Raw genomic sequence first — 26,373 nt, forward strand, 5'->3', positions numbered from 1 at the left:
GAAATGAACCTCAATAAACACAATGCCTGATTTTCATTTTTCCTGCTTATTAATCCCCAGAGCTGTTACATGCTCTTCCTTCGTGTGGAGTCCCTGAATATGAGAGTCTTATGGTCAAACTGAGAGCAACCACATTTTGAGCATGGCTTGTTATCAAGAAATACAGAAATGTCATAATAAGCATTTCTATATTATTCCTAGGGAATACATATATGTTCTGCAGATTATGAACTTGATCTCTAATACTAAGAAAACTTAATGTGCCAAATTACAATGTACACTTTTGGTTTTTTTGTGGATTCCAAAGTAATGACTAAAGAAAAAGCTAAACTTAACAGGCCATGCCTATGCTTTCCCAGACCATTTCACAAGCAATTAGGACTTGGCAGAGGAAATTCAGAGATACCAAAAACATTTGACTATAATGTAAAAATAAAAAAACTATACATACAATCACACATAGAAACATAAACAACACACACTGAAGTACTACAAATAGTTTTATCATGTTCTTAACTTGAGTGGTCCAAATGACCCTTTTTAATTATATGTAGATCCTGGAAGAAAGCTTTTTAGGACATCTTTGAACATACCTAGAGTTTTTGTAAATATGTCACTGACTAAGAAGGCTGAAGCTCAGAACAGGTCCAGGCCTGTGAATTCAGGACTGTGCACAGACATCTACATAAAACTGCACCCTGTCACAACACAACACATTTGTGCAGAGCTCAATTAAGGAATATGTCCTGGGCACTGGTTTTGTAAATAAATATGTCACTGACTAAGAGGGCTGAAGCTCAGAAAGGTCCAGGCCTGTGAATTCAGGCCTGTCCATAGACATCTACATAAAATTGCATTGTCAAGGCACCTGGGTGGCTCAGTGGGTTAAGCCTCTGCCTTCGGCTCAGGTCATGATCCCAGGGTCCTGGGATCGAGCCCTGCATCGGGCCTCTCTGCTCAGCAGGGAGCCTGCTTCCCCCTCTCTCTCTGCCTGCCTCTCTGCCTACTTGTGATCTCTGTCTGTCAAATAAATAAATAAAATCTTAAAAAAAAAATAAATCGCACCGTCACATTACAACACATTTGTGCAGAGCTCAATTAAGGAATATGTCCTGGGCACTGCTATTCATACATGCTAATAGTTGTATAGTAGCAACTAAATGTGGAAATTATCATATTATGTTAATGATGTTCTGGTTGAGTGCTTCTTACCAGAATTATTAATTTAATTAGATAAGTCTTCAGAAGGATAAGGTGAGATCTATTTATATGTTTGGGTTCCAGGTACAGTTTGTTGCAGTGAAGGGAAGGAGGGGTTACTAACAGAAGGTTAAAAAACCAAGTAAGCTGCAATAATTTATCTATTTTTTTTTTTAATTAATGCTAAGCATTAAGGAGGGCAAAGTAGCAACTTCTGATTTGGGGACTTACTTCTAGAGGTGGGGCAGGCATTGTGAAATATTTTCAAATATCTACCAGACCATAAGAATTATGTTTGGGGGAGGAAAAGGAATTGCAGAGAAGCAAACAGATTCCCCATTCACCCTCCATCATTTTTAACCAATGCCTTCAAGTTTGGTAGTCTAAATCATGTTGCTCTGTGTCCTCACAAGGCTTTTCTTAGTTTCACTGGACTAATCCTCACCTCTAAATTATCAGTGGGCAAAACTGGGAAATTACTGTCATGTACTCCTGAAGTAACTGAATGGTCAATTTCTAAATATAAATAGCAGAGAGGTACAATGAACAAAGGGTAGCTGCTACTTGCTTCCTATGTACTCAAGTCTAGGTCCATCTCCATCAAACAGGAAAGTACTGGGAGAACAGGCACCTGAGATATCAACTACACAGAATATAATGATAACTGAACTCATCTCTTCACCAAATCTGCTCTTCATTCTCTATGTTGGCATTTCCAACAAACAGTTATTCAAGGTACCACTCAAGCTTAATTCCTTTTCCTCAGACACTTAATAGAGGAATATTCCAATCACAAGTAAACTATTCTAGAGTCTGTTTCGAAACTGTTTCGAAACTGTCTCTTGAATTCTTGTCTTTGTCTCAAGTCCATCAATACATTTATTTTTAATCAACTTAACTATAGCCTCTTCCTTCTTTTCAAAACAAAGCAAAGCAAAACAAAACAAACCTATAGCCCTTCCTCCTTCTAGTTCCATAATAACTCCAGGAGTTTAGTTACAAAACATCTCCTTTGCTTAAGTAATTTCCGAATTCTTGGGGCACCTGGGTGGCACAGTGGGTTGAAGTCTCTGCCTTCAGCTCAGGTCATGATCCCAGGGTCCTGGGATCAAGCCCAAGTCGAGCTCTCTGCTCAGCGGGGAGCCTGCTTCCCCCTCTCTCTCTGCCTGCCTTGTGATCTTTGTCTGTCAAATAAATTAATAAAATCTTCAAAAAAAAATGAAAGTAATTTCTAAATTCCTTAGAAAAAGCACACAAGTTTGAAGAGCCTCAACAATAAGTACAGCTACAGATGAGACAAAATGGATGAGTGTGATTCAAGGCCATTAGATGTTCAGCTATTTTAAGGTGATAGTATTGAAAAGAGCTAACAATGGTAAGCAGAGGTTCATATGAATTGATACATGGTACTAATCGTATTTTAGGCATTCAATTTTGAAAAACTGGACCTAAGGAAGTTTTTTAAATGACTAATTGAGGTTGTATACATTTAGCTGTTTTTACAAACAAATAAGCTAAACATGATCTTAAGTTATTTTACCAATGATTTCCAAACTTCATTAGAGCCAAAGACATCTGATTTTAGATAGGTCAGAAATGCAGTTCAGGAAAGTCAAGAGTAAATGCCATGCTAGAAGCCATCTGTGTCAGTGACAGTGTTAGTCTTAAAACATTGACTGGGAAAAAAAATCTTGGATAAAATATTTACATTTAGGATATTTCTTGTTATTCTACTAATTATATAGTAAGACTACTATTTTCGTACACATAGTTACATAACCAATAATTATTAATAGATGAGAGCAGGAGACCAGAAAATGCTAAACAGAGGTACACATGTAGATGCATGTATTATTTACAGTATGTATGGCACAGTCTAAAAAAGATATACACTAAACATACGATTTTAGCTTATCAGGAAACACTGGGGAGTAAGAAACAGAAAAGAAGCATATCCTACCATCTCAGTTGTTTTGAGTCTGGCTAAGTCTAAACTTGAACTCTGTTGTAAGTACCAAGAATAAAATCCTCAAATATAAGTATATATTCAGTAATTCAGAGTATCTTGTTTCACCTTAAGAAACAAAGAATACCAAATATTTTTAAGAAAAATAATTTTATAGAAAGGAAAATAAAAAATTCATATTTAATTACCTTTTCTAACTTTTTGGCCTCAATGTGTCGTAGTACTTGTTCTCTCCAATCATGAGGAACTTTACTTTTTCCTGGAGGATCTAATAAAGAATGCTCAGAACCAACCCTTGCATTTGGTCTTTTTGAAGGACTAGTCCGTGAATAATTAAAATCACTAACGGACATAGTTCTCTCTGGTATTTCACTAATGGAGGGTCGAGCACTCTGAGGCCTTGATGTATTTGGACCATCGATGCTATATGTTCGTGCAGAAAGTGGTCTCTGTGATCCTGACATCACTGGAGTTCTTCCTGCTGAATGTAACTCTCTGTATGATAAATATTCTCCTTCAGGAATCTGGGCCCGCCTTGTGGGACCTGATTCACCAAGATTTACAGAACCTGTAGAGGAAACACTACTTTGTCGCTGAATCGTAGTTCGAGTTGCTCCAGGAATGAGTCGGTCGTTTGGTGAGATGGCCCACATTTCCCCGTGTCTTCCTGGACCAACCCTCTGATGTAAATGGTATCCAGTATTAGCCCGAACATTGTTATGGTTAGAGAAATTCATATTGGCAGAATGTTTAGCATAACTATGACTTTCTGTGCTCTCTGATCTAGGAAGGCGCTGAGGAGGAAAACCGACATGATCTATTTGGGGATTCTGTTTGGTGTGCCACAGAGTGTCCTTAACAGCAGCACTGCTACTGTACTGGATGTTATACTGAGGAGGACCATACATCTGAGGCACAGGTTGTGGGCCACTTACTGTGGGGCTTCTTATTATATTTGGCTCTTCAGGATTATGATTTGAATCAAACTTGAAAACTGCCTTTGTACCTGATATTAAATCAGTAGATGAAGAAGAACCAGTAAATACTTGCAATGGTTGATCATACAAAAGTGTAGCAGACTTGCTCCTGACAATATTTTTTCCATCAACAGTAGATGTTACTTTAATTGTTGCACTTGGCTGCTGTGGTCCATTATCACTAAGAATGTCATAGATTTTTAACCCTCCAGTCTCCATATTAGTTATACTATGAGATTTCACAACAGATCCAATTGGCCCACTTCTCTGAGGAGAGAGATCTTCAGTGCTTTTAGAAACACCCATATCAACAGAAGAATCAGTGTCACCTGGTTCAGTCCTCCTAGCAGACTGTGGAGTTTCCTCAGAATGTCCATTTATCTTATTTACACATTCCAGATTAGAATACTTATTTCCATTTTCCAAGGGCTCAGCTTCTTCTTTAGCATTAATGCTTAAAAAGTCTGTTCCAAGCACTATATCCTGTGTCTTTGATCTTTCCACTATCTCTGGTTGAAATGTATCATTAGTTACAAGTTTATTAAGATTCATATTGATATGGTCTAGTTTGTGAGATTCATCAGATGTGGCTGCTGAGTCAACACTTTTCTCAATAAGAACCAATCGCTCTTCAATATTCAAATCATATTCAGGTAAGTTAATGTCTTTTTTATCATGAAGCTGGAATTTTTCTTCTGTTGAATGATTTAAAATATCTCCATTTTGTAAGAGGCTGTTAAAATTTTCATCTTCTTGTCTAAAACAAAGATAATTTTATCACAAACATCATAAAGCTTAGGTTCTTTTTCTTTTTTTTAAAAGATTTTATTTATTTATTTCACAGGGATCACAAGTAGGCAGAGAGGCAGGCAGAGAGAGAGAGAGAGAACGAGAGAAGCAGGCTCCCTACTGAGTAGAGAGCCCGATGCAGAGCTCTATCCCAGGACCCTGTCAAATAAATAAATAAAATCTTAAAAAAAAAAAAAAAAGTAGGTAGGTTATACTAAAAAAATAAACTTACAGAGCTCAACAAGAAGTCAGTTTTTTTTTTTTTAAGATTTTATTTATTTATTTGACAGACAGAGATCACAAGCAGGCAGAGAGAGAGGGGAGGAAGCAGGCTCCCTGCTGAGCAGAGAACCCTATGCGGGGCTCAATCCCAGGACTCTGGGATCATGACCTGAGCTGAAGGCAGAGGCTTTAACCCACTGAGCCACCCAGGTGCCCCAAGAAGTCAGCTTTATTGTATGGTGATTTAAAAAATAAAACTAAACAATACAGACTGAAAAAAATCTGAAGATCAAAAGCAAAACTAAATCTAATCACTCTTCTAAGTTATTTCATTGTATTTGGCAAATATTTATAAACGTGCTATTTTAAAATTATAGAAAACATTTTATTTCTGCTTCATGGAAATAAACCTACTTACATTTCACACAAATATGAAATCATATTTGTGCCCTCTTGCATAAATATTCAAGTTATGTTTAACAAATATTCCTTAGGATTGATCTTCCCATTAGGTAACAGACTATATTCATTACAGAAATACAACAAAGTTGTGGATATATCCCTTTGACACCCTTTATTTCATTACCCAAAAAACATGATTGATAAAATACTAAACTATTTCTCAACAAAATACTGGAAACCTTACTTCAAAAATTAATCATTATCTTAACATCTAAGAGGTTATAAAAATTATTCTAGTACCACACTAGGTCTCAGCCTCAAATTCAGAAGGCAGAAATAATTACTCATAAGTACGTAATAGCTAAACTCATTTTGTGACATAAAATTTATTTTCCTTCTACAACAACACAAATCAGCACAAACAAAATTTGACTTAACTGTATCTGGAATTTAAGAACCATTTTACTCTAAAAATTATCCATACAGTAAGCTTTGGGTTCAGTAGTAACCCAAATCTTTCTAATAAGCACCTAGCTGATACAGTAACATGAAGGTGAAACAACACATCTTATTTTGACAGCCAAGTATTTTGAAAGTCCAAATAACAGTTGTTTTTAACTTTAGCTCATTTTAAGCCTATAGGAATTAAGTCTTGTTTAGAGTCTGACCTACAAATTTGGGACTAATTCAAAGATACAGAAGTAGTTAAAAGTACTGAATGCCCTTTAATGGCACTCTTCAAAAGTGAGTAACTGGGTGGCTCAGTGGGTTAAGCCTCTGTGTTTGGCTCAGGTCATGGTCTCAGGATCCTGGGATCGAGTCCTGCATCAGGCTCTCTGCTCAGCGGGGAGCCTGTTTCTCACTCTCTGCCTATTCGTGATCTCGTTCTCTGTCAAATAAATAAATAAAAATCTTAAAAAAAATGAGTATCTAAAAAATACCCATTTCAACTTGAATTACTCTAAACATGTTCATGTTTTAATATCTAAAAATACTGTTACAGTGTCCAATTTTTTAATGAAGAGAATTAGAATATTTTAAATTCTTTCTTCCCCATTTTTAAAAAAGTTTATTTTTTTAGTAACCTCTACACCCCATATGAGGCTTGAATCCATGACCTCAAAATCAAAAGTCACATGGTATTCCAACTGATGCAGCCAGATGCTCTTTTTCTTTCCCACTTAAAAAACCATTACAAATGAGGGACGCCTGGGTGGCTCAGTTGGTTGGACGACTGCCTCCGGCTCAGGGTGTGATCCTGGAGTCCCGGGATCGAGTCCCACATCAGGCTCCCAGCTCCATGGGGAGTCTGCTTCGCTCTCTGACCTTCTCCTCGCTCATGCTCTCTCTCACTGTCTCTCTCTCTCAAATAAATAAATAAAATCTTTAAAAAAAAAACAAAACAAAAAACCATTACAAATGAAAATGTAGCAAACCTAAATAAGTAGTGATAAAAATGGGGAAGAAATCATATACTACCTGAACTACTTCTATAATATTAATTTGTGAAATCTGGTTTGTTTTAGTCATATATATTTATTTGCCTTATTATCTCTATTGTATAAATAAATTATTTTATTAAGATGTTCACAAACCTGATTTTGGAATTAATACCAATATGAGTTTGTTTCACTGGAGAGCAGAGTGAGGTATCTTGACTACTATCAGTGTTAAGAGAAACTGAATCAGACATCCGAGATGGAGAAGAACAGTTGCTGTTATTCTGATTGCTATTGTGTGTAACTTCATCCGATAACGAATCTGTATCCTTTGTATCATCTGAAATACAAAAACTTAAGCTATTGATAAAGTCATTAAGGATTTGCGTTTAATACTTTGCAGTAATGACAAATGACATTTATATTGTCCTGGTTCAATATATAAAGAATTCTATGGATTAGAAGATAAATAAAAGCACTTCTGAAAATTCAGTCCTAATATACACAAAGATTAAATAATTTAAAACTCATGATACCTTTAAGTTTTTGACAAACATAATCTATGTTAAGATTATCCAGAATTTGATTCAGTTTTAACTACTGACAAGATTATATTATACAAAGTTTTTCTAAGGCCATCAATTAATTTTAGTGAATAAGGCTCTTCCACTCATTCACAGTATTTTATTCAGTAGGACCTACACCCAACGTGGGGCTTGAATTCACAACCTAGAGATCAAGAATTGCATACTCTTGACTGGGCCAGCCAGGTACCCCCTCATTCACAACTTCAAAAAGTCATAAAAACAAGGAATAAACAGTAGAGTTCACAGCCTAGATTTGTAAATTTATCTGGGGAAGAAATTATTTCATTTAAGTATGGAGTTGTTTTCATCTATTCTGAAAATTAAAATGGGCAATACAGTCAATTAAAAAAAACACCGAAGAAATCAAGAAAGTTCACAAGGTGAGCTCTCTTCTGCTATTTTTAAACCATTTCAAAGAATTATATATTAAAAAAATGATCAAGGGACGCCTGGGTGGCTCAGTTGGTTAAGCAGCTGCCTTCGGCTCAGGTCATGATCCCAGCGTCCTAGGATGGAGTCCCACATCGGGCTCCTTGCTCGGCAGGGAGCCTGCTTCTCCCTCTGCCTCTGCCTGCCATTTTGTCTGCCTGTGCTCATTCTCTCTCCCTCTCTCTCTGACAAATTAAAAAAAAAAAAAAAATCTTAAAAAAAAATGATCAATATATGAGATGGCTTTTTTTTTAATATAATCAGAAATAGACAATATTCATATGCCATTATAGGCAGGTACTATCAGAAAGTATTATATTTTTAAAAGTAATGATAAAAAAGATAGTAACTTGGGGCACCTGGCTAGCTTAGTCAGTGGAGCATATAACTCTTGATCTCAGGGTCTTCAGTTCAAGCTCCAGGCTGGGAAAAAAGCTTACTTAAAAACAAAATGAAAAAATGCAGTAATTTAATATCTTTACAACCCTGAAGACTGTTTTTAATGAAATTTTACCCATATCACAGAAATAGTACAGACAGAGAGAGTCAAAGGAGATTATATGAATTAAAGGTATTTTTTCTGCTCTAAATATCTTAGGGGCACAGTTTGAGTAGTCTGGATTTTCTTTACAGTTGGCAATAATAGTTTGTGGGGCTTTCTATACTCAACTTTAAGGTATCTGGGCGCTGGAGTCTTAATTTTTAAAATACTGTTAAGCAAGATGACTTCTTTCCCAGATATTATTCCTTTTTTTCCTAGATAAGTTCTTTCCTAGATATTATTCTTCCTCTTCAACTTCCTTGTACGGTTAGATAGCACAGTAAGCAGGAACTAGTAAGTACTCAAACACATATCACTATCACTATTATTATGAAAACCAAACTATCTAGAGGCACCTTGACGTAAGTTTCATTAATGCCATAAAGGCAAAGACTGGATGAATATTTGGTAGAGATAATACAGACACGTTCAGGCACTGAGGGGAGGAGTGAAGGAAGGGTGAAAGAAAGGGATAGATATCCTTCAAGTTCCCTTTCATGTCTAAGAAGAGTCAGAGATTCTATTACAAGAAAAAAAATGGCTAGGGTGTGAGGATGGTTTAAAAAGAGTTCCAGGACGATAAAATAACAAGCATCTATTCAACATCAGGTATTGTGCTAGATCTGAGTACACTGAATAATCTAGCACATTTGAAATTACTCACAAACTACTTCATTAGCCTCAATGTATGTCAAGTTAGGTAAGTTCATATGCATAAAATTAAGCAGCTCAAGGATTACACAACAAATAAGCAGCAAAAACAGAATCACAACACAGGTTTTTCTGTCTATAAAGCCCACACCCTCATACATAACTTTGCATGAGGGAAAAGAAAATATCTAATAAGGGTCTTCTTTAAAAAACAAGAGGGATAAAGAACAGACCTTTTAGGAAGGCATATTTTAAAAATTGTTTCAAAAAAGTGTTCTAAATAATATAATGACTTAGTGAAATTTATTTTAAAAAATTATAAATTTGATAAATTCAGCCCATTTCTATTCCTAGTGCTTTCAACATCTAACCTTTTTTGTTATTACTAAGAGCTACCACTTTTGGCTGGTTAATAGAGCTTTCAATTAATGGTGGTCGCATCTCTGCCATTTTCATCTCTTCATCAGAAGAAAGTTCTTCAGATTCCTAATTTAAAGAAAGAAGAAAGTATTTAAATAAACTTTGGTTTCTTTAAATGAATATATATTAAGTCATAAGAACTTCAAAGAGAAAAGAATACTTAGAACATGGATGAAAAACCTTTTTATGGTAACAGAACTAAAACTAGTATATAATTAAGTTTTTCAAGATATGGCATAAGCTGTGGCAATTATTAACAATATGTCAAAGTGGCTATGGAATAATACTTCATGATAGGTCTTAATTCAAGTATATTAATGATTATAATGTGCCTGGTACTCTGCCAAGTGTTAGAGAAATAAAAATGAATAAAACACAATCTCTGTCATTGAAAAACTCAGTTTAGAGATATTCCAACCAAAAGTCTCTTCCTAATTCTCACATTTATTCCCTCCAAAATTATCAAGTTGCAAGGAGTCAGAAGGACTGAGGAGTTCTTCCACTAAAATGAGTTAATGGCAATTTCTGACCAATTTGAAGAGAGAATTTTTTATTATTCTCCATGAATTTTTCTCTAATATTTGACGAAAGTCCCAGATTATCTGCCACTGAGTGATTAAGTGAAAGGGCGTAGTGAACAAAAGGACCTGGTGGTGAACAACTATTTATAGAAATATTTTAACATTGCAAATACTGTATATAAAAAACAGAGCTTTTGCAGATTTAATTATTATTCCAAATGATGAAAATAAATAACATGATGAAAATAAAAACTCTTAAACACTGTTCTGTTAAAAGTACTAAGATTTCCGGTTACTCGTAGATGACATAATGAAGATATGGACCAGGGTCAGAAAACTATCTCAGTAAAAAAGCCAGATCATAAATATGTTACACTTTGAGGCCCTTAAGTCTCTCAACTATTCAACTCTGCCACTGTGGCACTCAAGTAGCTACAGACAATATGTAAACAAATACCTGTGGCTATGTGCCAGGAAAATTGAATTTCATCTGATTTTTCGCATGTCATGAAAGTGTCTTCTTCTGTTGATTCCTATTCAATACTTAATAATGCAAAAGCTGGGGGCGCCTGGGTGGCTCAGTGGGTTAAGCCTCTGCCTTCGGCTCAGGTCATGATCTCAGGGTCCTGGGATCAAGCCCCACATTGGGCTCTCTGCTCAGCGGGGAGCCTGCTTCCCCTCTCTCTCTCTCTGCCTGCCTCTCTGCCTAGCTGTGACCTCTGTCTTTCAAACAAATGAATACAATCTTTAAAAAAAATAATGTAAAAGCTGTTCTTAGCTTTCAAGCCATATAATGACAGGCAGTGGGCCAGACATGGGCCAAAGGTCATAGTTTGCCAAACCCCGTTCATGACTGTACTACAATGGAAAGACATTTCTAATTAGTAGAACAGGAAGAGAAAGTAAAGAGTGAAGGAAGAGAAGTGAGGGATGAGGTAAGAGAGGAATGACATTCTGCACAAATGAAAGCATAGAAATAAGAGAAGGTATGTCAATTCCATGTAGCTGGAGCTCAGATAACTGCCAGGAGACAGAAAAGTTAGATTGGACTGAAAAGGGAAAGGTTATACTCTTGAGTATGGACTCAAGTATGTGCTGGTCACTGCTGGAAGTTGCCAAGCCAGGAGTTCGTATCAGGTTATCTTTCAAAACGGTAACTCTGATACTAAGAATGCACGGAAAGGGGCGCGTGGTAGCTCAGTCAGTAAATGTCTACCTTCGGCTCAGGTCATGATCCCAGGGTCCTGGAATCAAGCCCTGCATCAGGTTTCCTGCTCTGCGGGGAAGCCTGCTCCTTCCTCACCCACTCCTCCTACTGTCTCTCTCTGTGTCAAATACATAATATACAAAAAATACATAAATAAAAAATCTTAAAAAAAATAAATGCATGGGAAGAGATAGAGAGCAGCAGAAAGGGACCTGGTTATCCTAACAGTCCTAAAGGAAAAAAAAAAATATCTTTAGGCAATGGCAGTGATGGCTGAAAAAGAAAAAAGGAATCTGACAGAAATTTAGGAATGAACAGAACCTAATGGTAGAATTAATGCGCAAAGAATGAGAGAACAGGAGAAGGAAGGGCAAATGGTCTGTCCCAATTTTGATACAGACAGTACTTTCAACTGCTGAGCAGACTTCCTCCAACACTACACCTGGCATCTGGGAGCTATGGCTTCCTATATTTCCTCCCACCTTTCTGTCTACTGTGCTCAAGTCAACTAATGTTCCTGAAGTTAGCTCTTTTTTTTTTTTTTTTAATTTTTTTTTTTAAGATTTTATTTATTTATTTGACAGAGAGAAATCACAAGTAGGCAGAGAGGCAGGCAGAGAGAGAGAGAGGGAAGCAGGCTCCCTGCTGAGCAGAGAGCCCGATGCGGGACTCGATCCCAGGACCCTGAGATCATGACCTGAGCCGAAGGCAGCGGCTTAACCCACTGAGCCACCCAGGCACCCCTGAAGTTAGCTCTTATTTTGTCCTTCCCCACTCCTTCCCTTTGGACTGCATTTTCTTCAATAGTTATGTTTAATGTAGATAATTCTTCAATTTATAATTTAGCTTTCATTTCTCTTCTGAGCTAAAGAGACACATTTCCAATGACCTACTGAGTATGTCTAATGGATGGTCCTGTTAAGTGTTCAAATTCCACATATTCAAAAACAACCTCGTCCTTCAGAGGCTCCTTGTTCTCTCTCTTTTTTTTTTTAAAGATTTATTTTATTTATTTGACAGACAGAGATCAGAAGTTGGCGAGAGGCAGGCAGAGAGAGAGGAGGAAGCAGGCTTCCCACAGAGCAGAGAGCCCGACGCGGGGCTTGATCCCAGGACCCTGGGATCATGACCTGAGAGGAAGGCAGCGGCTTAATCCACTGAGCCACCCAGGCGCCCCTCCTTGTTCTCTTAATACCCAAGTTCAGTTAATGGCATTATCCTATTCAAGCACAGTTGTGTGACTATTCCCTCTTCACTCCTTATAGTCAGGGATATTTCATACTAAATCTTACATTCTTTTTTTTTTTTTTTTAAAGATTTTATTTATTTATTTGACAGAGAGATCACAAGTAGATGGAGACAGAGGCAGGCAGAGAGATAGAGAGAGGGAAGCAGGCTCCCTGCCAAGCAGAGAGCCCGATGCGGGACTCGATCCCAGGATCCTGAGATCATGACCTGAGCCGAAGGCAGCGGCTTAACCCACTGAGCCACCCAGGTGCCCCTAAATCTCTTACATTCTTAAAACTAAGTTCCAGTCCACATTTTCAAGTATTATTATAAAGAGTATTTATATAAATAAGTTATTTATATAAATAAAGCCCTGAAATGGGGAAATTCAGTAGCTGTTGCCAGATAACCCTAATACATAGCTCTATCACAAGTACTGCTCTGCTAAAAGGCCTTCAGTGGCTCCTCAAAGACTACAGAACACTAAATCCAAACTTTTTAGCATGGCTTTCCAGAGCCTCATCATCAGGAGCCAAACTACTCTACTAATTTTGTTTCATTCTACCACCCCAACCCCATTCTACCTACACTCAGGTAGATGGAACATGTTCTTTTCTACATTTCTCAGGTACCTCCCTTTTGCTATCATTATTCCTTCCATATTTTATTCAGTTTTCCTATTTCTGCTAGATGAAATATTACAATGTACAAATTAAATGGCTCCTTCACCCTAAAGCATCCATGGTTGTTCCTAGCCAGAAAATACCTCTTTTTCTAAATTTATGTAGCACTTAATATTTTTATCACTTAGTACTTTTCTTATACACTCAGCACCGTCTAACCTTGACTGTATCTATATACCCATACATCTATTCTGCCACCATAGTTCAAACACAGTGCCTTATGCATAGAAATCATACAAAATAAAGTATTAAATTCACTGGGACAAACCCAATAACCTTTTCACAAACTATGTTGTATTAGGTCCAATGTATATGATAAGTATATGGAATAATGTGATCCATTTTAAAGTACATTCACAAGCCATGAGGTTTCTTTCTAGTAAGTGAATACTAGCTTAATGGATAATCTTGAAGACAGATGATATGCTTTGAATGTATTTAAATTTTTCAGGAATAAAGATGCTGCTATGAACCCACAATATCACCTTTTCTATATACCAGTGCTCTGCAAAAGAACTTTCTATGATAGAAATGACTGGTCTGTGCAGTTCAAGATGGTAACCACTAACTAGCCAGACATAGCTACTGATCACCTGTAATATAGACTAGTAAAACTAAGAAACAGAGCTCTTACCTTTATTTACTTAATTTAAAAAAAACACAACTAGTGGATACATAATGGGCAATATAGCTATAAATCAAAAACACTTCAGAATTTCATTTTGCAAAGTTAGAGCTTTACCATTTTACATTATCTCCAGCAATGTATGAGAGGAAAGCAAAAAAAAAAAAAAAAAAGGTGCAGCTACTTCTGGAAAACTCTGGCATTTTCTCAAACAGGTAAACAGAGTCACTGTATGATTCAAAAGTTTTACTCTTAGGTATATATCCAAGAAAAAAAAAAAAAGAAAATATTTACTGACACAAAAACTTGTATGCAAGCATTCACAGTGGCATTACACACTATAGTCAAAATGTGGAAATAACCAAAATGTCCATGATTATTGATACAATGGAGTATGTATCAATGGTCAAATCTACAGAGGCAAATAATCAGTACATAAGATGCTAGGGCTCAAGGGGATGGAGAGGTTCTGGGGAGAAGGCTAGAAGTACTGGCTTTCTTTTTTGGATAATAAAAAAGTTTTTTTGTTCGAAAATTAACAAAAAGTTCACTGCAGTGAAGGCTGAACAACTTTTAGTGTATCAGTAGCCACTGAATAAAGGGTACAACCTTTATTTAAATGGGTGAATTACATAGCATGTGATCTATACCTCAAAAAACCTGTTTAAAAAAAAGTTACAGCTTTTATTGATCCACTAGAAGAAACTCTTAAAAGAAAGTCTCAGACTCCACCAAAAAATTACTAAAACCGATAAATGAATACAGAAAGTCATAGGATACAAAAATCAATATATAGAAATTCACTGCATTTCTATACACTAAAAACAAAGTAGCAGAAAGAGAAACTAAGAAAACAATCCCATTTACAACTGCATCAAAAACAGTATCTGGGGGGGGCGCCTGGGTGGCTCAGTAGATTGAGCCACTGCCTTCGGCTGGGGTCATGATCTCGGGGTCCTGGGATGGAGTCCCGCATCGGGCTCTCTGCTCAGCAGGGAGCCTGCTTCCCCCTCTCTGTCTGCCTGCCTCTCTGCCTATCTGTGATCTCTCTGTGTCAAATAAATAAAAATAAAAATAAATCTTAAAAATAAAAATTTAGATATAAACTTAACCAAGGAGGTTAACTCTAAAAACTAAAACACTGAGAGAAGAAACTGAAGATGACACAAACAAATGGAAAGACACCCCATGTGCATTGAATGGAAGAACAAATATCGTTAAAAAGGCCATACTACCCAAAATCAATGTACAGATTTAATGTAATCATATTGAATTACCAACAGCAATTTCCATAGAACTAGAACAAATAACCCTAAAATTTGTATGGAACCCCAAAGACCTGAAATAGTCAAAACAATCTTGAAAAAGAAGAGTGAGGGGGGGTGTTTGGTTGGCTCAGCTGGTAAAGCATGCAACTTGATCTGAGGGACATGAGCTCAAGCCCCACGTTAGGCATGGATCCTACTTAAAACAAAGTAAGAACAAAACTGGAGGTAGTAAAATCAAAGATTTCAAGATATACTACCCAAAGGTATAGTAATCAAAACAGTATAGTACTGGCACAAAAACAGAAACATTCATCAGTGGAATAGAACAGAGCCCAGAAATAAATCCATGATCATCTGGGTCAATTCATCCTCAACAAAGCAGGAAAGAATATCCAGTGGGAAAAAGAATGTCTTTTCAACAAATGGTGTTAGGAAAACCGGAGAGCAACATGCAAAACAATGAAACTGGACCACCTTCTAAAACCATACACAAAAATAAACTCAAAATGGATTGAGAACCTAAATGTGGGACCTGAAATCATAAAAATCCTAGAAGACAGCACAGGCAGTAATTTCTCTGACACTGGCCACAGGAACATTTTTCTTTCTCTTTTTTCAAGATTTTGTCTTTACATACTCTCTCCACCCACTGTGGGGCTCAAACTCAAAAACTTGAGATCAAAACTTGCACGCTCTTCTGACTGAGCCAGCCAGGTGACCCAGAACATTTTTCTAGATGTGTGTCCAAAGGCAAGGGAAACAAAAGCAAAAATAAACCATTGAGACTACATCAAAATAAGAAAACTTCTCCACAGCAAAGGAACCAATTAATAAAACTAAAACACAACTTATTGAATGGGAGCAGATACTTGCAAATGAGACATCTGATAAAGGGTTAGTATCCAAAATATACAAAAAACTTGTAAAACTCAATACCAAAAAAACCCACAAATAATCTACATTAAAAAATGGGCAGAAAACATGAACAGACATTTCTCCAAAGAAGACACAGAGAGGGCCAACAGACACATGAAAAGGATCTCAACATCACTCATTATCAAGGCAATGCAAATCAAAAATCACAATGAGGTATTACCTCACAACTGTTAGAATGGCTAAAATCAAAAACAAGAAACGACAGTGTTGGTGAGGATATGGAGAAAAGGAACCATCCTGCACTGGTGTTGGGAATGCAAACTGGTACAGTCACTGTGGGAAAAACAGTGTGGAGGTTCCTCAAAAAAAGAAAAAAAAAAAAAAAAAAAGAATTACCATATGATCCAGTAATTCTACTACTGGGTATTTACCCAAAGAATATGAAAACACTATTTTGAAAAGATATGCACCCTGATGTTTATGGCAGAAACAATTACAATAGTCAAAATATGGAAGCAGTGTCCATCGATAAGGAATGCATAAAGAAGATATGGAATGTGTGTGTGTATCTATCTATGTTGCTATAGATGGACAGATAGGTATACTGGAATATTACACAGCCATCAAAAAACAATGAAATCTTGCCATTTGAAACAACATGGATGGCTCTAGAGAGTATAATGCTAAATGGAAAAAGTCAGTCAGAAAAGGACAAATACTTAATGATATCATTTGTAATTGGAATTCAAGAAACAAAACAAACGAACAAAGAAAGAAAGAGACAAACTAAGAATCAGACTCTGAACTATAGAGAACAAAGTTACCAGATAGGAGGAGGGTGGAGGATGGGTGAAATAGGTGATGGGATTTAAGAGTGCTCTTGAGGAGTACTGAGAAATGTACAGAATTGTTAAATCACTATATTATATACCTGAAACTAATAGAACACTGTATCCTAACTATACTGTAACTTTAAAAAAAGTGTTAGACATTCAAAGAAAAAAACATTTCACAATCAATGATAAATGCTTAAATAAGTGAAATAACTGAACTATACTTATGGCAATCTTCTCAATAAAAAATTGAGATGATGTATATTAAAGAATTAGAATAGAACTACCACAATATAATTTACATAGCAAATGTGAATGCAATACAGGTTATAAAATTTTAAGTTTGAAGTGATAAATGAGTAATACTATAACAAATACCATGAAATTTCTCAAATGAGGTAATGTATTTTCTGCTTTTGATTAACAGTTTTTTATCTTTAGTTAGGAATAATGAAATGCTAAATTCTTTAAAGTTGTTACAACTGTTCCAGAGAATAATCACAATGCAGTACCTCAAAAACATCGTCGTGATTAACAATATGCTTCAAGTTTTCAGAGGCTTTCATATTTGTAGTCACTGGTAGACTCCCAGGACTAATCTCAGCTTCAGATTCACTGGTCTTCTGTAAAGAGTTTCCTATCATATACTTTTCTCTTTCATCAGCTTTGATTCTTACTGGAGTGGTGCTTTCTGAAGTCTACGTCAAAGAAAACAAAGAATCCATATTCCTTAAAGCTCTGTATCTATTTTTGTACTATAGTTCAGATGAGAATTTAAAAGTAGGATGCCTGTTTAGTTCCACAGGAAGACTTTGTGAGTCCTAATATCAGGATCATGGGTTCAAGCCCCACATAAGGTGCAGAGATTACTAAATATATATATTTAGAGTGTGTGTGTATGTATGTGTGTATGGTATGTATTTATTTCGGCCATATATGCTCATTTGGGGAGCAGGTGGCCCCCAAAGGTTCATGAACCACATTAAACTTTGTAATTTAGCTGAGGCTACATTTCACCTCTTAAGCTGCAAAGCTGGCATTCATGAATGAGTCACTTAGCTCAGCAGGCTCAAACTCAGGCTGGTTAGACTGTTTTCTGCTGATTGTGGAATGTACAGTAACTCTAGCAACATAAGAAAACTGTTTCTGTAATATAATGTGGGGGAACAAATTCCATGAAAGGAACACACACTTTAAGGATTGCTGTACATTTCTGAAACATCCCAAGGAAATAGTCTGTCATATCAATTACATTTAAAATTAGAATTGGGTAGAGTGGATCAATGTTAACACGGGGAAAAAAGTATTTCTGTAACAACGAATTTTCTGACATTCCTTATCTTATCCTTGCTTTAGGCAAGATTTTTTTAAAACCTATGATGACGTTATCCTGCCCACATGGAAAATCTGTAACCATACTGAAGTGTAATAATAGCAATCAGAGAGTATGCTGATTATTCCAGCTTTTACTTCAGGTGGTGAGAACAACACCCTAAATTTGGGAGGACGTTATCGTGTATACAAAAAGGACCATTGTATCAATTATTCTTTCAAAGTTTTAAAAAGCTTGAAGTAAGTTTTAGTCAATTCTTCTAAATTGAGTTTTCTAACCTTCACACCCACATCATTATTTACAACTTGCTGATCTTCATGTGGTTTCAGTTCTTTTCCGGAATCTTCACAGGTCTCTTCATCTTTTAGTCTATGTACAATGGTTTGAACAGTTTTGACCATATTCTTAAGCTCATCTGGGTATGGTGTTGGATATCTCTTCAAATTTCCCTCCTAGAGAAATAAAATAAGTAAAATTTGAAATATGGATAAATATTTCTAACATCAACCTCAAAATTTAACTATAACCCACTTTAATTGCATTGGTTATCTGGCTCCTGGGGGTAACTTTAAACACAGATGATAGGCCACTAAGATCATTTTATTTTATTTAAGATTTTATTTATTTTAGAGAGAGAGAGACATTGACAGAGAAAGAGACACACAGAGAGAGAAAGAGAGAGAGAGAATGAGAAGGGGGAGCGTCAGGGGGAGAAGCAGACTCCCTGCCGAGCAGGGAGTCTGATGTGGGACTTGATCCTGGGACTCCAGGATCATGACCTAAGTCAAAGCCAGCCGCTTAACTAACTGATGTCACCTAGGCACCCCCTAAAAGCATTTTAGACAGAAGTATGGTTTTATCAATAGTGAAAGACTTCACGGTTACAGATTTAACTAATACTTTGAAAACTTTTTTTTTTTAAGATATTTATTTATTTATTTGACAGACAGAGATTACAAGTAGGCAGAGGAGATAGGCAGAGAGAGAGGAGGAAGCAGGCTCCCCGCCAAGCAGAGAGCCTGATGTGGGGCTCGGTCCAGGACTTGAGCCGAAGGCAGAGGCTTTAACCCACTGAGCCACCCAGGCGCCCCTGAAAACTTTTTTTTTAAAGCAGACTAATATGTATTCCATCTTAAGATTTATGGTGTGGATATTGCCAACACTATCACTTGGCTTTGAAACAGGTATGTTTTCCAGATAGATATTTTTCCAGACACATAAAATTCCTAAATTTATATACTGTCTTATATGCCAGGAACCAAATACTTCCAAAGTCAGTCTAATTGCCATTTTTCTGGGATTCAGCTAGTTTATATAAGGGCAAAATAATTATATCCACAAGTAATTGGAAATGAATTATTTACTACTTCTGTCACTGCAACACAGATTCTCAAACCCATAAAGAAAAACATGTTCATAACAGAGTTCTTGATCTCTAGAATCTAAATAATAAATCATTAAAAAACAGGAAGAGGGAAAGCAATCACGTGTTTTTCTCTTATTTTTATATTATGAAATTTGGCTTAAAATCACATAGTTTTATACTGTTCTTAAATTCTTTCACAGGACACAGTGGGTTCAATAAAACTTCAAGTGCCTTGAGGGCAAGTAATGAAACCAATATTCCTTTGTATCTCCTGAAATAGTACAGTAAGGTAAATAGCACCAATTAAGTATCAGTGGACCTGTTTAAAACCTGAAGGGAAAACGGGACTCACCCTGGGAGGTGCCTCCCTTTCATCTTTGTCTTCATCACAATCAAATGCTACTTGAGCCCGCTGTTTCCTCTGTTCCTCCCACAGTGAAGGATTAAAACTTTCATTATCTGATATGAACATAACTAAAGAAAAACAAACAAAAAACAAAAAAATACTGTATTTTGCTGTAATTATGGAAAAACCATTACTTGCTCATAATTTTGAGTTATAAACATTAAGATAAGTCAAGACTGATCAATGCCAGCAGCATACAATGCTACTGTAACTGTAATATTTCTTTAAAAGTATTAATCATATATCTTTTCTTCCCTTAAGTGAATTTGTCCTATTACCAGAAGGGTTCCTGAAAAGAATCTAACAATTACAACTCTCAGTAGGTATGTGATTTTGTGCAGTTCCCTACAAAAAGCAGCATGGTAATTGTACCTCCTTCAGCAGCACACATACAGACATGGCAATACATAAATCATTTCAGAATAATCGCCCCTATTCTGATATTGTTCATTATATGGGGGATGAGGAGATAAAGACAGTGAGTTACTTTGGTTAAAAAAAGATTACCCTGATGCCTTGCAATTACATCTCTGCATTATACATTATACTTTATATAAGGCTTTACTAAGCAAATAAAGTGCTAATAATTTACTAAGCAAATAAAGTGCTCAGTTTGAATGTTTAGCCAAATGTAGCATCATTATCATTAATTTTTAGTCTTTATTGTGGGATTCTTACCGTTCTGTAATATCATATCCAAACAAAGAACATCACAAATCCAAATCTGAACAAAAAGAATTGAGTTTTTACCTTCAGCATTTCTTGTTTTCAATACTTGGCTCAAGAAAATTTTTTTAAAAAATAACTTTGTGGCATTAATAGTTAATGAATTATAAAGTTTGTTTTTGTTTATTTGTGGAAGGTAGTTCAAATTCCTAGGAATCCCTATTGACTTTTGTGGTATACTTGGAAAGGCAAGCAGAGCCAAGCAGTTTGCAACATAGCCTATTTCCACAGTTCAAAAAATTCCCCTCCCATCTTAAGCAACAATTTCAATCACCAGACTAGCTGAGAAATCTCTTAAGAGTTTTTATAACAAGCCAAAGCAATCTTTTTTTTTTTTTTTTTAGATTTTATTTGTTTATTTGACAGAGAGAGATTACAAGTAGGCAGAGAGGCAGGCACAGAGAGAGAGGAGGAAGCAGGCTCCCCGCTGAGCAGAGAGCCCGATGCGGGACTCGATCCCAGGACCCCGAGATCATGACCTGAGCCGAAGGCAGCGGCCCAACCCACTGAGCCACCCAGGCGCAAGCCAAAGCAATCTTATACCAGAATTTTTTCAGAACTCCAAGGGAAGTAACTTTTACCATGACCCTCATTCTTGTCAACTTCTGATCACCTATACTTTCTACGCTTTAGTATAAATCTCACATCTTTTGAGATTCGGGACATCAAGTAATACTACTACTTTCTCTGCATTTTAGATGCCACTAGACCTGATAACCCTGGCATATTCACTGGAGACTCTAGTATTTGCCTAACAGCTTTTCTCTCTACCTAAAACCTGCCAATATCAAGAACGGTAACAATGTGTGATTATTCCCCTCTACACCACTACAATTTCACAGGCCTCAATCTTCTCAATTTCAGTGTCCATCTATATTTCACCAATGTGATTCATAACCCTGGTCACACTCAAGATGTAAGCTTCTGTAAAACTTTCCTCCTCCTTGACCACTACAACACTCATTCTTTCAAAGCATTCCCTTCCTTATTATTGCTGGTACACTTTGAGTTCCTTATTCTCATTTCTTACTCTTCCTGTAAATCCACTGTAGGTTTTACTTTCTTTTCTATTCAGCTTTGGTTTAATGATACATTATTTTAACCACTTTCACATTTCTTGCCCCTTTCTCAGTTTATACCTTTCCAACAAAACCCATGGATGTGCTACTTCAACCACCTAACTTCTTTGCTCTGGACCACTCACTTCTATCAGAGAAAAGTGTCATCACCCTGTTGTTTAGAACCTTTACAAATGTATGGTATTCCTTTATCTTTGCTCCATCTTCAGTGCTGCCCAGGAATCCTATTTATTTCCAGTCGGTCTTTCCTCCTACTACAAATCACTGTCTTCAAGGGCCCTACCCTTGACCTCTAGAGGAAGTTTTCTCTTTGACTTCAATGAATGAAGAAATGCCATCAAAACACTCAGACTGAAAACTCCCTGACTCCTGCAACAACCAGTTTTCCCCAGATACAAATTGTTACATGGATGCTGTTTCCCATTTAACACTGATTCCTCTAATAGGCCCCAAATACCATGCTATTTCAAACTTATCCATCATTATTCCCCTTTAGAAGGTGAGCGTTTTTTTTTTTTTTTAAGATTTTAATTAATCTCTATACCCAATGTAGGCCTTGAATTCACAACCCTGAGATCAAGAGTCATGCTCTACTGAGTGAGCCAGCCAGGCACCATAGAACATGACCGCCTTGAAGCAAGGATTTTTATCATTAAATACTTAGATCTAACCCACTGCTTGGCATATTGGTGCTAAATAAAAATGGAATGAATTAAATGTGAACCAAGTATCTATTCTCCTTAAACTGTATAAAACTCTAAGCCAAGAAAATTGTATTTTCTGACTTATTACTTGGAGGTACTATGATAAAGGAAAAAGTTTTTCTTGCATTTGAAAAAGAATTCACCCACCTGGCCATGTCAGTATAGTTTCTGATTCAGTATTATAAGTGCAGTATGTTACAGTGTTTTCTTTGTAATAATACCGATAGTGAAATACTTTGAGAAACATGTAAACTCTAAGAGGACTCAGAATATTATTCTTTCTAAGTTTTATTTATTTAAGTAATCTCTACATCCAAGGAGGGGCTCAAACTCATGACCCTGAGATCAAGAGTCACATGCTCTTCTGACTGAGCCAGCCAGGCACCCCAAGGACTCAGCATACTATAAATGTATCTCAGACTTTTCCTTTTAAAACTTTTCTACTCTAAAATACATCTCTCATACCAAAAATTTGAAGGCCAAGATTTTGCTATTTCTACTCTTTGTATCACAAATACATTTCTTACCTGAACTACGACCTGTTTTAGAAACAAATGGAATAAATCAAAATGACAGAAATGATAGGAGGCCAGGTAAATCTGAATCATGAAAAGAGAAGACAGTAAGAGAGATCAAGGAATGAGTATACCCATGAGTAGAACAGTTCTGAGCAGGAGTCACCAAACTTTTTCTGTAAATGGTTAGATAATAAATATATTAAGCTTTGTGAACCAAGAGATAAAATCAAGGATATTACAGGAGGTACTTATGAGAGAAATCAAATTTCCAAATATTACCGACAAATTTAAAATATACTAAACTTTTAAAATTTTTGTTATATAGTAAATGAGAAGACTAAAGTTCTCACTGTTGGAGTAACATATTGCTTAACTGGTATTGACTATCATCAAACTGATGTAAATATTCACCTGTAAAAAACTATTCTTAGCTTGTGGGCCACACAAAAACATGTAATAGGCTAGATATGGCCCATGGGCCACAGTGTGCCAATCACTTATTGGAACAAAAAGTATTATGACGGAATATATTTATCTGATTGTTTCCTAGAAGGGCCTTCAATGGTCTCTTACAGATGTGTATTTAACAGTTTAGTTCAGGGATGCCTGGGTGGCTCAGTCAGTTAAGCATCTGCCTTTGGCTCCGTCACGATCCGGAGTCCAGGGATCGAGTCCCACACTGGGCTCCCTGCTCAGCTTCTTCTCCCTCTGCCCTTCATCCTGCTCGTGCTCACTCACTTTCTCTCTCAAATAAATAAATAAAAACAAAACAAAACAAAAAAAAAAACAAAACCCCACAGCAGTTTGGTTCATTACTCATATAAAAAAATACATATGCCTTTGGCTAGTTCTAGTCATTGCTGGAATCATGTTTGGTTATTTTAGTGTTAGTTAAAATGAAAGGAAAATAACATTCTGAAGTCTCTATATGGCAGTAACAAAAGCAGGTAGACCAAACAGTAGTAATGTATTAATATAATAAAATTATCAAAGATTAAATAAGTCCTTTAGAGACTTTGGTTCTATCACAAAGTACAGAGTAATTTTGTCTGAGAATCTTCTTTCAAAATGATATCTGTATTGGATTTCTTTTTTTTTCTTTTTAAGATTTTATTTATTTATTTGTCAGAGAGAGAGAGGAGAGAGAGAGCATGCACAAGGAGGGATAGAGGCAGGCAGAGGGATAAGCAGGCTCCCAGCTGAGCAAGGAGCCTGATGCGGACCTTTGACCACAGGGGAAGGCAGACACTTAATGGACTGAGCCACCCAGGCGTCCCTGTATCGGATTTCTAATAATTACCAATTTTTATTATTTTTTCTGAAATAAATGCAGCAAAATGAGAATAAGAACAAATTTTCCCAATATGCCTTTAGGACAGGGACAAAAAGCTATTATATCTGGCCCACTTTCTGCTTTTGTATAGCTTACAACCTACAGACAGTTTTAAAATTTTTAAATGTTGCAGCAAAATCCCAAAACCCAAAAAATTATTTCATGACACATGAAAATTACATGAAATCTAAATTTCTCTGCCCACAAATAAAATTTTATTAGAACACATCTTAGCTCATTTGTTTACATATTGTCTGTGACTGTTTTTGCATGAAATAGACAGCATCAAGCAGGTAGAATAGAAAAATATAGTCTATGAAACCTATATTTACTAAATGGTTCTTTGCTTAAATAACTTGCTAACCCATGCAACAGGACATTAAAGTCTCTTCTCTACACTAAAAATTCATTCTCTTTCCTCATAAATATTTTAACTATTACCATTCTATCTTCCCACATCAAAGAAGAACTACTGGAATATATTATGTAGCTGATTATAATTCTATTAGAAATCACCTTCAGAGATGAAGTGGAAAATAGAGACATAAGTCCCAGTGCCTATGGCAAACAAAGAAAAAAAAACTATTGATGTATCCAAACATTCATTATAATTCCCCACAATGCACAAACAGGGGCATAAGCCAGAGTTGGTATTATCTACTTTGAACTTCCTAATTTCTTTTTTTTTTTTTCCCCCTTGGTAATTTCTACACCCAACAAGGGTCTTGAATTCATGACCCTGAGATCAACAGTCACATATTCTACTGAATAAGCCAGCCAGGTGCCCCCGAACTTCTTAACTTCTAATGCGTATATATACAGTACTTGCATTTTTTTTTTTAAAGATTTTATTTATTTATTTGACAGAGAGAAATCACAAGTAGACGGAGAGGCAGACAGAGAGAGAGAGAGAGAGGGAAGCAGGCTCCCTGCTGAGCAGAGAGCCCGATGCGGGACTCGATCCCAGAACCCTGAGATCATGACCTGAGCCGAAGGCAGCGGCTTAACCCACTGAGCCACCCAGGCGCCCTACAGTACTTGCATTATTAAACAATACTTCAACACTATCTAAAATGAAGTATACTACATTTTGTTATGAATATGTTTCCAAATTATACTGCTAAATATGGAAACTGGGGTTTGTTTAAATACATGAAAAAGGAATTATGCTTACAAACCTATTCTCTAAGCATTAATTATAGATCCTCAATGAAAGAGGCTATTCACATCTGATTTCTCAAAAGTTTTAACTTTGACTTTAATTCAAAAGCTAAATAGTTTTGCTTCACCCAAATCAACCTCACTAAATAATTCCCAAGAAATGATAACTTATCAAAGCAAGTTTTTTATTTCTCCTTGCAAAGAATAAGAAATAATTAGCACAGATAAAAGACTTCTCTATTTATCACCAATAATGGAACAGAGTTAAATGAATTTAGTCTTTAATCTCAGTAAGTATTTCAAAACTGTTTGCTAAGCCTGCCAAAACAATCTAAGAATAGTAACAGCTAATTTGATTTTGTCATCGTGCTAAGTACTTTACACCCAGTGGTTCTCATCTGTACAGAAACCCTGCAAAACAGATACTATTATCAGTATTCCAAGATAAGGAAACTGAAACTCAAGAATATATTTTCTGCAGTGTTTTTATTTATTAAGAGTTAATTTATAAATAACTTTGGGCCATGAAGATTTTCACTGGTTTCAGAAAAATATACACATAACAATTATATTTTTAGGTGTAACATAAAACATACATCACACACAGACACATAACAATATGTATTAAAAACAATTTGTTCCTTAGTCTAAAAGGCTTTCATACCAAAACTGTTCAAAAACATGCGTGGCCAACAGTAAAGCCTATATATTCCCCTTTCTAGGCAAAACGTAAGAACTTAGAAATAACCTTTTAATCAGACTTCTACAAATATCCTTATCTGGTATACAGATCCAAGGGTAGTATTTAGTCTACAACAAAAGAAGTGAACAAAATATTTCCTGGTTCAATATTCATAATTACATGACACCTGACATGTATTCCT

At 36.1% G+C, this 26,373-nt stretch overlaps 1 protein-coding gene across 13 annotated transcripts in view; it reads right to left on the reverse strand.

Moving 5' to 3' along the window:
- The window catches only part of ERBIN (erbb2 interacting protein), a 128,675-nt gene that overhangs the window by 11,472 nt on the left and 90,830 nt on the right, over nt 1–26,373 (reverse strand). For 11 of the 13 annotated variants that reach the window (XM_044267956.1, XM_044267921.1, XM_044267905.1 and 8 more), the window contains exons 16-21: nt 19,915–20,036; nt 18,475–18,648; nt 17,376–17,561; nt 9,575–9,689; nt 7,152–7,335; nt 3,355–4,900 (exon numbers count right to left, since the gene is read on the reverse strand). In XM_044267956.1, coding sequence (XP_044123891.1) covers nt 3,355–4,900; nt 7,152–7,335; nt 9,575–9,689; nt 17,376–17,561; nt 18,475–18,648; nt 19,915–20,036 — 2,327 coding nt within the window. The remainder of the gene's footprint in view (nt 1–3,354; nt 4,901–7,151; nt 7,336–9,574; nt 9,690–17,375; nt 17,562–18,474; nt 18,649–19,914; nt 20,037–26,373) is intronic. The other 2 variants (XM_044267887.1, XM_044267946.1) reach the window with 1 other exon arrangement.

This window comes from Neovison vison, chromosome 1 (genome assembly GCF_020171115.1).
Source record: "Neovison vison isolate M4711 chromosome 1, ASM_NN_V1, whole genome shotgun sequence".
NCBI classification, from domain to species: Eukaryota; Metazoa; Chordata; class Mammalia; order Carnivora; family Mustelidae; genus Neogale; species Neogale vison.